General features: G+C 44.2%; 1 protein-coding gene across 2 annotated transcripts in view; it reads right to left on the bottom strand.

The window, feature by feature from the left end:
• Positions 1–1,101, bottom strand: part of F10 (coagulation factor X) — a 30,015-nt gene extending 28,914 nt beyond the window's left edge. The window contains exons 1-2 of one of the 2 annotated variants that reach the window (XM_073556859.1): positions 987–1,005; positions 783–894 (exon numbers count right to left, since the gene is read on the bottom strand). In XM_073556859.1, coding sequence (XP_073412960.1) covers positions 783–852 — 70 coding nt within the window. In that variant the 5' untranslated portion in view covers positions 853–894; positions 987–1,005. Of the gene's footprint in view, positions 1–782 lie in introns of both variants that reach the window. The other variant, XM_073556858.1, reaches the window with a different exon arrangement.
• Between the last annotated feature and the right edge of the window lie 12,540 nt (positions 1,102–13,641).

Here is a 13,641-nt window from a genome sequence, read left to right as displayed (position 1 = left end):
CACCTGCTTACAATGACACCAGATTTTAGCTTATAAATTACAGGAATTTTCTAGAAAAATATTCAGAATTGAGAGTCCTCAGTGGTTAAGTGGTTGATACCTTTTAATGGCTAACTGAAAAGATGGTAACACATTGCAAGCTTTGGAGACTACTCAGGTCTCTTCATCAGGCATATGGTGAAGAGACCTAAGTAGTCTCGAAAGCTTCCACTTTGCTACCATCTTTTCAGTTAGACATTAAAAGGTATCAACCGCTGAGGACTTTCAATTCTGAATATTCTCCTATCTACTGGCTAACACGGTACAAAGATATACATCTTTCCTGTATCAAAAGGGATTTTCTGTTATTATTAGACATCAGATTTAATAAAACATTCCCGCATACAATACAGAATGAGCTTTATCATATGTAACAGCTTAGTTTTCTAAAACAGCAATGCTCGGAATCACATTAGAAAGAACAAGACTGTGAACTACCTGCAGCAACAATGGACGTAGAGGAGTACAAGACCGCAAAAGGCAAAGCTAATCTATTCCTTCATCTAGAAATTCACTAATTCTTAGAATTAAGTTTAGTAATTACTGGACATACCCATAGCACTGGATTTACAGTAATTGTGCAGATACCGAGCAGACTTGTATCATGTCCAGCTCAGTACTTTATACTTCTATGTATTTTATAACAACCACTACGTGTGCCACATAGACTAACCGGACACAACGCTCGCTGGAATATTCATCTATATGACATGGATGCACACAACCAGTTGACATTCTCTTACCATTTTCTGCAGGTTTAAGGAGTACGCCAGGTAGAGATATGAGAAGTATGAGACACGTCTTCCCAGCCATGATGAGTTATTCACTGAGATGGTCTTATTTCCTTTTGGGCGTCTAATGTGACAAAAAGAGTCAAGAGTTCAAGCTGCAGCTTGCAAGGGAAATTAGGAAATTCCTGCTTTGCATGCAAAGTACTGGAAAGTAACCTGGACTGTCCCTGAGCTGCAGGCACATAACGCTACTAATTGTTTACTGGCAAAACGCTTTCTTATGGATGTATAAATGCAGTATGCAGCACATGTACCCGTGAGCATTGAAATCCACCAAAAAAAAGTGTTTGCTCCTCTTATGCAATTTGTCCAATGGCAGATACGCTTTGTTTGCTTTGTGTACATATTAAAAGGACAAAGAACAAAGTGTGTACTGACAAATAAAATGGCTACTGTCCATCTCTATCACATTGGAAATGCACTTTAATCTGCAGATAGAATTACAGAACAGGAGGCGCTGAGAAGATTGATATATACAGGCGCATCTCACAAAATTAAAATATCAAAAAGTTAATTTATTTCAGTTCTTCAATACAAAACTAGAAGCTCATATATTATAAAGAGTTATTACAAACAGAGTGATCTATTTCAAGTGTTTATTTCTGTTAATGTTGATGATTATCGCTTACAGCCAATGAAAACCCAAAAGTCATTATCTCAGAAAATTAGAATACTTTATAACACCAGCTTGAAAAATGATTTTAAAATCCGAAATGTTGGCCTACTGAAATGTATGTTCAGTAAATGCACTCAATACTTGGTCAGGGCTCCCTTTGCATCCCTTTGTGGCACTGCTGAGTTGTTATGAAAGCCCAGGTTGTCTTAATAGCAGCCTTAAGCTTGTCTGTATTGTTGGGTCTGGTGTCTCTCATCTTCCTCTTGACAATACCCCATAGATTCTCTATGGGGTTAAGGTCAGGTGAGTTTGCTGGCCAATCAAGCACAGTGATACTGTTATTTTTAAGCCAGGTATTGTTACTTTTGGCAGTGTGGACAGGTGCCAAGTCGTGCTGGAGAATGAAATTTCCATCTCCAAAAAGCTTGTCGGCAGAGGGAAGCACGAAGTGCTCTAAAATTTCCTGGTAGACAGCTGCGCTGACTTTGGTCTTGATAAAACGCAGTGGACCTACACCAGCAGATGACATGGCTCCCAAACCATCACTGATTGTGGAAACTTCACACTAGACCTCAAGCAGCTTGGACTGTGTGCCTCTCCAACAATGTAGGATAGATCTTCAGCTCACCTGGTTCAGCCTGCCCAGTCCTCCTTTCCATAATCTCGGTGCACAGAGAAAGTGCTGCGCGTTGGTTCCCAAGGATTGTACTAGTGTCTTCAGATGCTAGTACACTCACTTGTTGCTCTCCAAGCCCTGACGCCGACAGCACTTCCTCATCAGTGAAGCGCCAGCAGTGTGATCAGGTCACATGATCACGCTGCTGACATCACTCGCCGGCTCTTCAGAGGCGAAGACACAGGGCAGGCAGTGAGGCTGAGGCAGCGTTGTGGTTGGTGGTAAGTGCTCCAGCTCCATACGGGGTAATGGAGCTGAAGAAATATGAGGAACATATGGGGGGCGAGGGGGGAGAAATATGAGGAACATATGGGGGAGCAAGGAGGGAGAACTATGAGGAACATATGGGGGCAAGGGGGGAGAACTATGAGAAATATATTGGGGGCGAGGGGGAAGAAATATGAGGAACATTTTGGGGGCGAGGGGGAAGAAATATGAGGAACATATTGGGGGCGAGGGGGGAGAAATATGAGGAACATATTGGGGGTGAGGGGGGAAGAAATATAAGGAACATATTGGAAGCGAGGGGGGAGAAATATGAGGAACATATAGGAGAGCAAGGAGGGAGAACTATGAGGAAAATATGGGGACGAGGGGGGAGAAATATGAGGAACATATGGGGGGCGAGGGGAGAAAATATGAGGAACATATGGGGGGGCGAGGGGGGAGAAATATGAGGAACATATGGGAGGGGTGAGAAATATGAGGAACATATGTGGACAGAAATCTGAGGACATTATGGGGGCCAGAGGCATTTCTAGGGGGGGGCAACCGGCAGAAGGGCACATTCGGGCCACCTAATGCGGTAGTCCACAGTGTCTCCCCTGGTGGCTGCGTTCTGCAGCCCCGCAGCCTGGGAGTCGGCCGTTCCTTGTGTCGGTTGTCAAGCTGACAGCCGACGCAGAGAACCTGCAGAGTGCCGGCTCCCAGGGATCAATTGTACTGGCGTCTGTACAGAAGCCAGTACAATTGAAGCTCTGACAGCCGGGTCAGAGAGACGCCAGCAACATGATCATGTCATGTGATCACGCTGCTGACGTCACTCGCTGGCGCACAGAGCGAACACTGGTGGTTAGGGCTCATACTCACCTGTGAGAGACTTGCACGATTCTTGTGCGAGTCTCTCACATGAAACCTGGGACTGCCACCCGCACTCAGACCAGAGTGAGCGGCTACATGTATTTCTATGTAGCCACACGCTCCGGTCCCAGTGGCCGTGGCAGTGCCGGGTTTTCATGCGAGACACTCGCACGAGAATCATGCGAGTCTCTCGCAAGTGAGACTGAGCCCTAAGTGTGCTCCACTGAGGAGCTAAAGAAACCACTGAAGATGGGAGGGCGGGATTTGGAGTGGGGGGGTACAATGTGTGGGGAGATTTGGAGTGGGGGGATATATAATGTGTTTGAAGGATTTGGAGTGGGGATGGGGGGTTATTTAATGTGTGGGAAGATTTGGATTCATGTCTGGGGGTATTTAGAGTGGGGATGAGGGGTACTTAATGTGTGTGGGGGATTTGGCATGGGGATGGGGGATTTGGAGTGGGGATGGGGGGATTTAATGTGTGTGGGAAGATTTGAGGACACAAAATGAAGAGTATGTATGAGGGCATGTATGAGGATACAGTATGGGGGATGGGTGCAGACAGTATGGGGAGCAAACGGGTAAATGTATGTGGACACAGTATGAGTAGCAATGGGAAAAATGTATGTAGACACAGTATGGGGAGTGAGGGTGATGGGATGTGTGCAGACACAGTATGGGGAGTCAGGGGTATGTGTGAGCAGACAGTATAGAGAGTGAGGGGATAAATATATGAGGAGACAGTATGGTGAACAGGTGGGATGTTAGAGGAGACAGTATGAGGAGGGAGGGGAATAGTGTGAGGCGACAGTATATTGCAGATATTTTTATTTAGGAGCATTATAATGACACTTCTATCTTTAAGGGCATCGCGTGGAGAGTTGGTGCAGAAGACCGGAGAAGATGGAAGTCTGCAGAGATGAGATGTGGATGAGAAAACTCATCATGGGTTCTGGACAAGAAGAAGAAAAGAAGGAGAATGACTCCAGAGACAACATCATCTATGAGGTACCTGGATGTAAATGTTATTTGTTTATACTGACTTATTCTCATGCTTTTATTTATGTTAGGAACATTAAAGGGGTTGTCCAGGTTTATGCTGAGTATGCAGACATTCTATGTGACTGCAGACTTCTGAATTCTCACAGTGCTCACTACACGCTGTCAGGATTCTCTCGTGCCAGTAGTTTGCATACATGCGGTCACATGCTGACTAGACATGTGTGGCCTCACTCAATGAAAATGAACGGAGCGAGGCTGGGCACGTCTAGTCGGAATGTGGCCAGAAGTATACAAATCACATGCTTGTGCTGACATGACCGTGTACTCTTACCACCGGTACGGGAGAAACCTAAAAGTGTGCAGTGCATTAATTGTGAGAATTCAGAAGCTGCAATGTCAGGATTCAGCTCTGCAGGTTCCAGTAGTCATCACATGGACACTTCACTCATGTGCGATTTTAATACTTATGGTCCTGTGACAACGAGCTTCTCTTCCAGCTTTTTTCAGTTTTTCACTGAACATTGAGAGCATTAGGGAGAGCATGGCTAAGTGTGGAAATCGCATGGGGGGGGGGCGCCGAACCGAATTCTTGCCCCGGGTGCCAGAAAGCCTAGATACACCTCTGACTGGAGGATGGTACTACCTGTTAGACAAGGTGCTCAAAGCTGATGTGACAGTGTGTTGGGAGTCATTGATGGGAGAATACTGAATGGGGGGGTATTGTGGGAACCCCTGGATCTCAATGTACTGCTTTGGAGTGATTTCTGTGGAAAAACTTTGGTTATCATTATACCTGTAATGGGGGCTTTGGTTGACACTACTTTGAAAGAAATGGGAGCTGGATGTGGCTTGCGCCCCCCTCTCAGTGCTGAATGTGGCTCGCGACCATCTCTCTAAGCTGAATATGGCTCTCAAGGTCAGAAAGGTTGGGGACCACTGCTCTAGACTCTGGGACATTGATTTCCAAGGTCTAGTGTGAAGTATCCACAATCAATATATATATCATATATATAGCTCTGGCAAAAATTAAGAGACCACTTTCAGTTTGTCTGATTTTATTTTTGAGAAAAATGTAACTTGTTCTTTTAGTCTATAAACTTCTGACAACATGTCTCCGAATTTCCAAGCAATAAATTTTTTATTTTTTTTTCTGACAAAGAAAAATGGACAAAATTAAAAAACAAAAAAACAGTGCTTTTAGACCTCAAATAATGCAAAGAAAACAAGTTCATTATCATTTAGAAACAACAATGCTAATGTTTTAACTCAGGAAGAGTTCTGAAATCAATATTTTGTGGAATAACCATAATTTGTAAAAACAGCTTTCATGCATCTTGGCATGCTTGCCACAAGCCTTTCACACTGTTTCTGGCACAAAAATTTAAGCAGTTCTTCTTTGTTTGATGGCTTGTGACTATCCATCATCCTCTTGATTACATTCCAGAGATTTTCAATGGGGTTTAGGTTTGGAAAATGGGCTGCCCATTATATAAATATTATATATATACTAGATGGAGGCCCGATGCTATCGCATCAGGAGGGCGGTAATGTCACGATGGGGGCAGGCTTTGCAGGGTTGAGAATCTCTCCCCACCATGTGCTTACCCACCTATCCACTCTCTCTTTCCCTATGTGCTGACTTCCCCGTCTGTGCTCTCTTCTTTGACCTGTGTACCCCATGTGCTATCCCCTTTGCTGTCTCTCTCCTTCCTTTGCTGTGTTCTCCTCTCATGTGCTGTCCCATTTGAGCTGTCACCCCCCTGTGGTCTGTCTCTCTCACCCCTGTGCACTTTCTCTCTCCCCGTCTGCTGTCTTCTCCTCTCAAGTCATCTCTTCTTTGACCTGTGTACCCCATGTGCTCTCTCCCTTGTCTGCTCTCTCTCTCCACCACTGTGCTCTCTTCTTCCCTCATGAGTTATCTCATTCGAGCTGTCTCCCCGTGTGTCCTCTTTCCTATGTGCACTCAAATTGTCTGTGAATGACTGTGTACATAACATACCACAGCTCCTGGGCAGGGGAGGAAGCAAAAGACAATACTGACATTACAGCAGGAGATCGCAGAGGATACATTTTGTGAGGTAAAATATTGTTTAAAAACAGTCAGTGAAATATTTTACCTCACAAAATGAATCCTCTGTGATCCCCTGCTGTAATGTCCATATTGTCTTTTGCTTCTTCCCCTGCCCAGGAGATGTGGTATGTTCCGTACATGGTTAGACACAATTTTTAAAATCAACTTTCGTTCGTGGGGAAAACCCCTTTAATGTGACCAGCTTCCTCTGCCTGTAGACATGTCGCGCATCTGCCACCGGAATCAGCCGAATGATTCACTGCGCGGAATTCGCGCAGGTGTAGTAAATCAGTCCGCCGCCATCTTTGTACAGACAGATAGCGGTGATCACATTAAAACTGCGCATGCACTCCTCCTGTACAAAGATGGTGACAGTCAGTGAATCATTTGGCTGATCCCGGCGGCAGCGTGTTCGCGACGGTGTTCAGCTGGTGGTACCGCGCAAGAGGCTACGTACGGCGTATACAGTGTATGTGTGGTGCATAGGCACATACAGTGTGTGTGTGTGTGTGTGTGTGTGTGTGTGGTGCGATGGTGTTCGGCTGGTGGTCCCGCTCAAGAGGCTGGTATCACCAGCAGTTTCCATATTGAGACACCCATCACTTGGGTGTCCCAATATGGCGGTCGGTGAACTTCCGCCACTTGGAATTCTGGGATCTGGACACATCTGGACGGAACAGGATGTGAAGATATTACAAAGTAATTTTATATTAGACTAGATGGAGGCCCGATGCTATTGCATTGGGAGGGCGGTAATGTCACGATGGGGGAAGGCTTTGCAGTGTTGAGAATCTCTCCCCCATGTGCTCACCCACCTATCTACTCTCTCTTTCCCCATGCACTGACTTCTCCCGTCTGTTCTCTCTTCTTTGACCTGTGTACCCCATGTGCTATCCCCCTTGTCGGCTGTCTCTCCTTCCTATGCTGTGTTCTCCCCTCATGTGCTGTCACATTTGAGCTGTCTTCCCCCCTGTGCTCTGTCTCTCTCACCCCTGTGTCTGACCGTATACAGAACATACCACAGCTCCTGGGCAGGGGAGGAAGCAAAAGACAATACTGACATTACAGCAGGAAATCGCAGAGGATACATTTTGTGAGGTAAAATATTGTTTAAAAACAGTCAGTGAATTATTTTACCTGACAAAATGAATCCTCTGTGATCCCCTGCTGTAATGTCAATATTGTCTTTTGCTTCCTCCCCTGCCCAGGAGATATGGTATGCTCCGTACATGGTTAGACACAGACAATTTTTAAAATGAATTTTTGTTCGTGGGAAAACCCCTTTAATGTGACCAGCTTCCTCTGCCTGTAGAAACGTCGCTCATCTGCCGCCGGGATCAGCCGAATGATTCACTGCGCCTTCGTGGAATTCGCAGAGGCACAGTAAATCAGACCTCCATACAGCGTATACAGTGTGTGTGTGTGTGTGTGTATGTGGTGCGACGGTGTTCTGCTGGTGGTACCGTGCAAGAGGCAGCACCACCAACAGTTTCCATATTGAGACACCCATCACTTGGGAGTCCCAATATGGCAGTCGGGGAACTTCTGCGGCTTGGAATTCTGGGACCCAGACACATCTGGATGGAACAGGAAGTGAAGACATTACAAGGTAATGATATATATAGATAATCAATCTGCTCATCATGTCCTGCATTGTACAATGATGCCTCAAGATTGAACTGCATTTTCAATGTGACAAATCCCTTTAACAGCTATGTATCTTCTGCAACCCAACTTAAAATAAAATCTAAAAAAAGATTATACCAATGAATTTTCTAATCACATTTACAACGCAGTGCACAAATATACCTACCTTAAAGAGTTAAATGATAAATCCAACTCTGATATATATGTAAATTATTTACAAATGCTAGTATTTATTACAGTTTACTATTACAGATTGGAGTGGGGTTTAAGTTTAACCACTGTTGTATCTTAACCTCTTAAACCCCGAAGCTTTTTTCGGTTTTGCGTTTTTATTTTTCGCTCCCCTCTTTCCTAGAGCCATAACTTTGTTATTTTTCCGTCAATATGGCAATGTAAGGGCTTATTTTTTTCGGGTTTTAAATGCTAAAACTGACCTGCCATTATGATTCTCCAGGTCATTATATGTTTATAGACACCAAACATGTCTTTTATATCTAAGTGGTGAAAAAAAAAATCAAAATTTTGCTTTAAAAAAAAAAAAAAAAAAAATTGCGCCATTTTCTGAAACCCGTAGCATCTCCATTTTTCGTGATCTCGGGTTGGTGAGGGCTTATTTGTTGTGTGCTGGGCTGACATTTTTAATGATACTATTTTGGTGCAGATGCGATCTTTTTTTATTGCATTTTAATGCAATGTCGCGGCGACCAAAAAGATGTAATTCTGGCCTTTTGACTTTTTTTCTCACTATGCCGTTCAGCAATCAGGTTAATCCTTTTTTTTATTGATAGATCGGGTGATTCTGAACACGGCTATACCGAACATGTGTATGTTTGACTTTTTATTGCTTTATTTTGAATGGGGAGAAAGCGGGGTGATTTGAACTTTTTTTTAATATTTTTAAACATTTTTTTTTTTTTTTTTTTTGGCATGCTTCAATAGTCTCCATGAGAGACTAGAAGCTGCCATAACCTGATCGGTTCTGCTGCATAGAGGCGATGGTCAGATAGCCTCTACAGTGGGTACGGAAAGTAATCAGACCCCTTTAAATTTTTCACTCTTTGCTTCATTGCAGCCATTTGGTAAATTCAAAAAAGTTCATTGTTTTTTCTCATTAATGTACACTCTGCACCCCATCTTGACTGAAAAAAAAAACAGAAATGTAAAAATTTGTGCAAATTTATTAGAAAAAAAAACTGAAATATCACATGGTCATAAGTATTCATACGCTTTGCTCAGTATTGAGTTGAAGCACCATTTTGAGCTTGTACAGCCATGAGTCTTTTTGGGAATGATGCAACAAGTTTTTCACACCTGGATTTGGGGATCCTCTGCCATTCTACCCTGCAGATCCTCTCCAGTTCCATCAGGTTGGATGGTGAATGTTGGTGGACAGCCATTTTCAGGTCTCTCCAGAGATGCTCAATTGGGTTTAGGTCAGGGCTCTGGCTGGGCCAGTCAAGAATGGTCACAGAGTTGTTCTGAAGCCACTTATTTGTTATTTTATCTGTGTGCTTAGGGTCATTGTCTTGTTGGAAGGTGAACCTTTGGCCAAGTCTGATGTTCAGAGCATTCTGGAAGAGGTTTTCATCCAGGATATCTCTGTACTTGGCTGCATTCATGTTGCCCTCAATTGAAGCCAGTCGTCTTGTCCCTGCTGCTGAAAAAACACCCCCATAGCATGATGCTGCCACCTCCATATTTCATTGTTGGGATTGTATTGGGCAGGTGATGAGCCGTGCCTGGTTTTTTCCACACATACAACTTAGAATTATCACCAAAAAGTTCTATCTTCGTCTCATCAGACCAGAGAATCTTATTTCTCATAGTCTGGAGGTCCTTCATGTGTTTTTTTAGCAAACTCTATGTGGGCTTTCATATGTCTTGCACTGAGGAGAGGCTTCCGCCAGGCCACTCTGCCATAAAGGCCCGACTGGTGGAAGCCAATGTGCTCTTAGGAACCTTGAGTACTACAGAAATGATTTTGTAACCTTGTCCAAATGTGTGCTTTTACACAATTCTGTCTCTGAGCTCCTTGGCCAGTTCCTTTGACCTCATGATGGTCATTTGGTCTGATATGCACTGTGAGCTGTGAGGTCTTATATAGACAGGTGTGTGCCTTTACAAATAACTTTCTTATAAGTTTAATTAACTCCTTTACCCCCAAGGGTGGTTTGCATGTTAATGACCAGGCCAATTTTTACAATTCTGACCACTGTCCCTTTATAAGGTAATAACTCTGGAACACTTCCATGGATACCAGTGATTCTGACAATGTTTTCTCATGACATATTGTACTTCATGATAGTGGTAAAATTTCTTTAATATGACTTGCGTTTATTTGTGGAAAAAAAAGGAAATTTGGTGAAAATTTCAAAAATTTTGCAATTTTCCAACTTTGAATTTTCATGCCCTTAAATCACAGAGATATGTAACACAAAATACTTACTAAGTAACATTTTCCACATGTTTACTTTAATTGGCTGGAATGAGATAGGACGCCATGTCGCGTTTGGAGAGCCCCTGATGTGCCTGAACAGTGGAAACCCCCCACAAGTGACCCCGTTTTGGAAACTAGATCCCCAAGGAACTTATCTAGATGTGTGATGAGAACTTTGAACCCCCAAGCGCTTCACAGACGTTTATAACGCCCATGCGTGAAAATAAAAAAAAATCATATTTTTTCCACAAACATGATCTTTTAGTCCCCATTTTTTTATTTTCCAAAGGGTAACAGGAGAAATTGGACCCCAAATGTTGTTGTGCAATTTGTCCTGAGTGGGTTGATACCCCATATGTGGGGAACTTATCTAGATGTGTGATGAGAACTTTGAACCCCCAAGTGCTTCACAGAATTTTATAACGCCCGGGCGTGAAAATAAAAAAAATCATATTTTTTCCACAAACATGATCTTTTAGTCCCCAATTTTTTATTTTCCCAAGGGTAACAGGAGGAATTTGACCCAAAAAGTTGTTGTCCAATTTGTCCTGAGTACGCGGATACCCCATATGTGGGAGTAAACTACTGTATGGGCACACAACGGGGCTCGGAAGGGAAGCAGTGACGTTTTGGAATGCAGACTTTGATGGAATGGTCTGAGGGTGTCATGTCACATTTGGAGAGCCCCTGATGTGCCAAAACAGTGGAAACCCCCCACAAGTGACCACATTTTGGAAAGTAGACCCCCAAAGGAACTTATCTAGATGTGTGATGAGCACTTTGAACCCCCAAGCGCTTCACAGACGTTTATAACGCCCATGCGTGAAAATAAAAAAAAATCATATTTTTTCCACAAACATGATCTTTTAGTCCCCATTTTTTTATTTTCCAAAGGGTAACAGGAGAAATTGGACCCCAAATGTTGTTGTGCAATTTGTCCTGAGTGGGTTGATACCCCATATGTGGGGGTAAACCACTGTGCGCATGGCTGAGCTTGGAAGGGAAGGAGCACCGTTTGACTTTTTCAATGCAGAATTGGCTGGAATTGAGATCAGATGCCATGCAGAGATCCCCTGATGTGCCCAAACAGTGGAAACCCCCCCAATTCTAACTCCAACCCTAACCCCAACAAACCCCTTACCCTAATCTCAGCCCTAACCCTACCCCTAACCCTAGCCCTAATGGGAAAATGGAAATAAATACTTTTATTAATTTTATTATTTTTCCCTAACTAAGGAGTTGATAAAGGGGGGTTTGATTTACTATTTATAGCGGGTTTTTATGTTTGGCAGCTGTCACAGCTAAAAGACGCTTTTTATTGCAAAAAATAGTTTTTGCATCACCACATTTTGAGAGCTATAATTTTTCCATATTTTGATCCACAGAGTCATGTGAGGTTGTTTTTTGCGGGACGAGTTGATGTTTTTATTGGTGTCATTTTCGGGCACCTGATATTTTTTGATCGCTTTTTATTCTGAATTTTTAGAATGCAGAATGAACTAAAACCAGCAATTCATTAATTTATTTCTTTGGGGGGGGGGCATTTATAACGTTCCGCGTGTGGTAAAATTGATAAAGCAGTTCTATTCTTCTGGTCAGTACGATTACAGCGATACCTCATTTATATCTTTTTTTATGTTTTGGTGCTTTTATACAATAAAAACAATTTTATATAAAAAAATAATTATTTTTGCATCGCTTTATTCTGCGAGCTGTAACTATGATGGCTCCTTTTTGCGGGACAAGATGACGTTTTCAGCGGTACCATGTTTATTTATATCCGTCTTTTTGATTGCGTTACTGCACTTTTTGTTCGGCGGTATGATGATAAAGCATTTTTTGCCATTTTTTTTTGAAGGGGTTCACTAAAGGGGTGAACTAGTGGGATGTGATAAACAGCTGACACCTGGCCACAATCAGCTGCGCTCTCCCCCGTGAGCGCAGCTGATCGCTATGTCGTACTATCCCGTCCATGGGCATTAAAGCCCAGGGCACATGGACGGGATAGTACGTCAAATGTCAGGAAGGGGTTAAAACCATCCCTAAAACATTATCTCAACAGCTCCGCCTCAACCTATTTAGATAAGGGACCATTGCAGCCAGCTTCACTGGCATCTCCCCCTTGGATATTGTTAGTTCCCGCCTTTGCCTTGTTTTTTCTAAAACATCTGGCGGCACCATATAAGGAACCACTGCAGTGCGAGCAGAGATGCTTTAACTTGCAGCTGGTTCCAAATTTACACTGGCTTTCATTAAGCTGACAGCATAATTTGGGCTTCTGAACTCCTGACTGCCCAGACTGCCCCCCAGCCCTTTGCGTACTCCTTTGGGTGGTTGACTAGCCGGCAACCCCAGCCCCCCCTTGAAAGGAATGGCCAAACCTAGTCAGTGGCATAACCTGTAACCACAAACCTTTATCCTTCTAATCCCACCAAATTGCTGGACAAATAGCTTTCCTCTGCTGCTGAGTCATGCTTGACCCCCATAAACCCTATGGGCCTCCCCGATGGATTCCATATAGTAAAACAGAGGCGAGCAATTCCCATTTCCCCTATAACATTTGCAAAACCACAGACGCCTGAAGCCAATTGACAAATGTCTGGGGGAACAGGCGCCACCTACGTTTCTCCTCCTCCTCCTTCTTACTATCATCCTTTCTCCCTTTATCCAAATTAAACTTCTCCAAAGGAAGCAGGGAAAAAGTCTCAACATATTCTTTCTTCACAACCCGCTGCTCGATCCACCCACCGGAAACTGAGGCTGCGGGCAGCTAACGTCATTCCTGTCGCTATTGAGGGAACTCATGGGATCAATAACAAGCCAGCATTACTGGCTGCATAGGGATACTGCCTGTCGGCTAAATGTCCTGGAAAATCCCATGGTCAGGTGCAGGGGCAGAGGCGGGTCACCCGACTGGGTCATCGCCATGACGACCCACCATGACATCACATGGACTTTGAATCCCGGCGAGCGAGGCTCAACCCCCAACTCAGGCTGAGGCGGAGATCTGCTAACCGCCGCTGGACCCAGCTCTGCTTGTGAATTCCTCCCAAACCGGGGCCTGCGAGAACGCTTATGGCCCGGCACCCGGCCTGGAGGGTCCCCAGAGGGGCTCCTGCACCAGTGCTGGGTCCAGGGAGCCGCATCGGGGACAAGCGCTCAGGGGGCTGCGCCCGATGGGGATGCTGCTTTCGTGGGGGTTCAGCCGCCAGGGTCAGCTCCCCCGCCAATGAACCCAGCCACCTGCATCTCCAGCCACCCGGGTGGCTGCGACTCCGCTGC

This window comes from Dendrobates tinctorius, unplaced genomic scaffold (genome assembly GCF_039654945.1).
Source record: "Dendrobates tinctorius isolate UK_male_01 unplaced genomic scaffold, ASM3965494v1 ptg000240l, whole genome shotgun sequence".
Lineage (NCBI taxonomy): Eukaryota > Metazoa > Chordata > Amphibia > Anura > Dendrobatidae > Dendrobates > Dendrobates tinctorius.
This window is presented reverse-complemented; position numbering and strand designations above follow the sequence as displayed.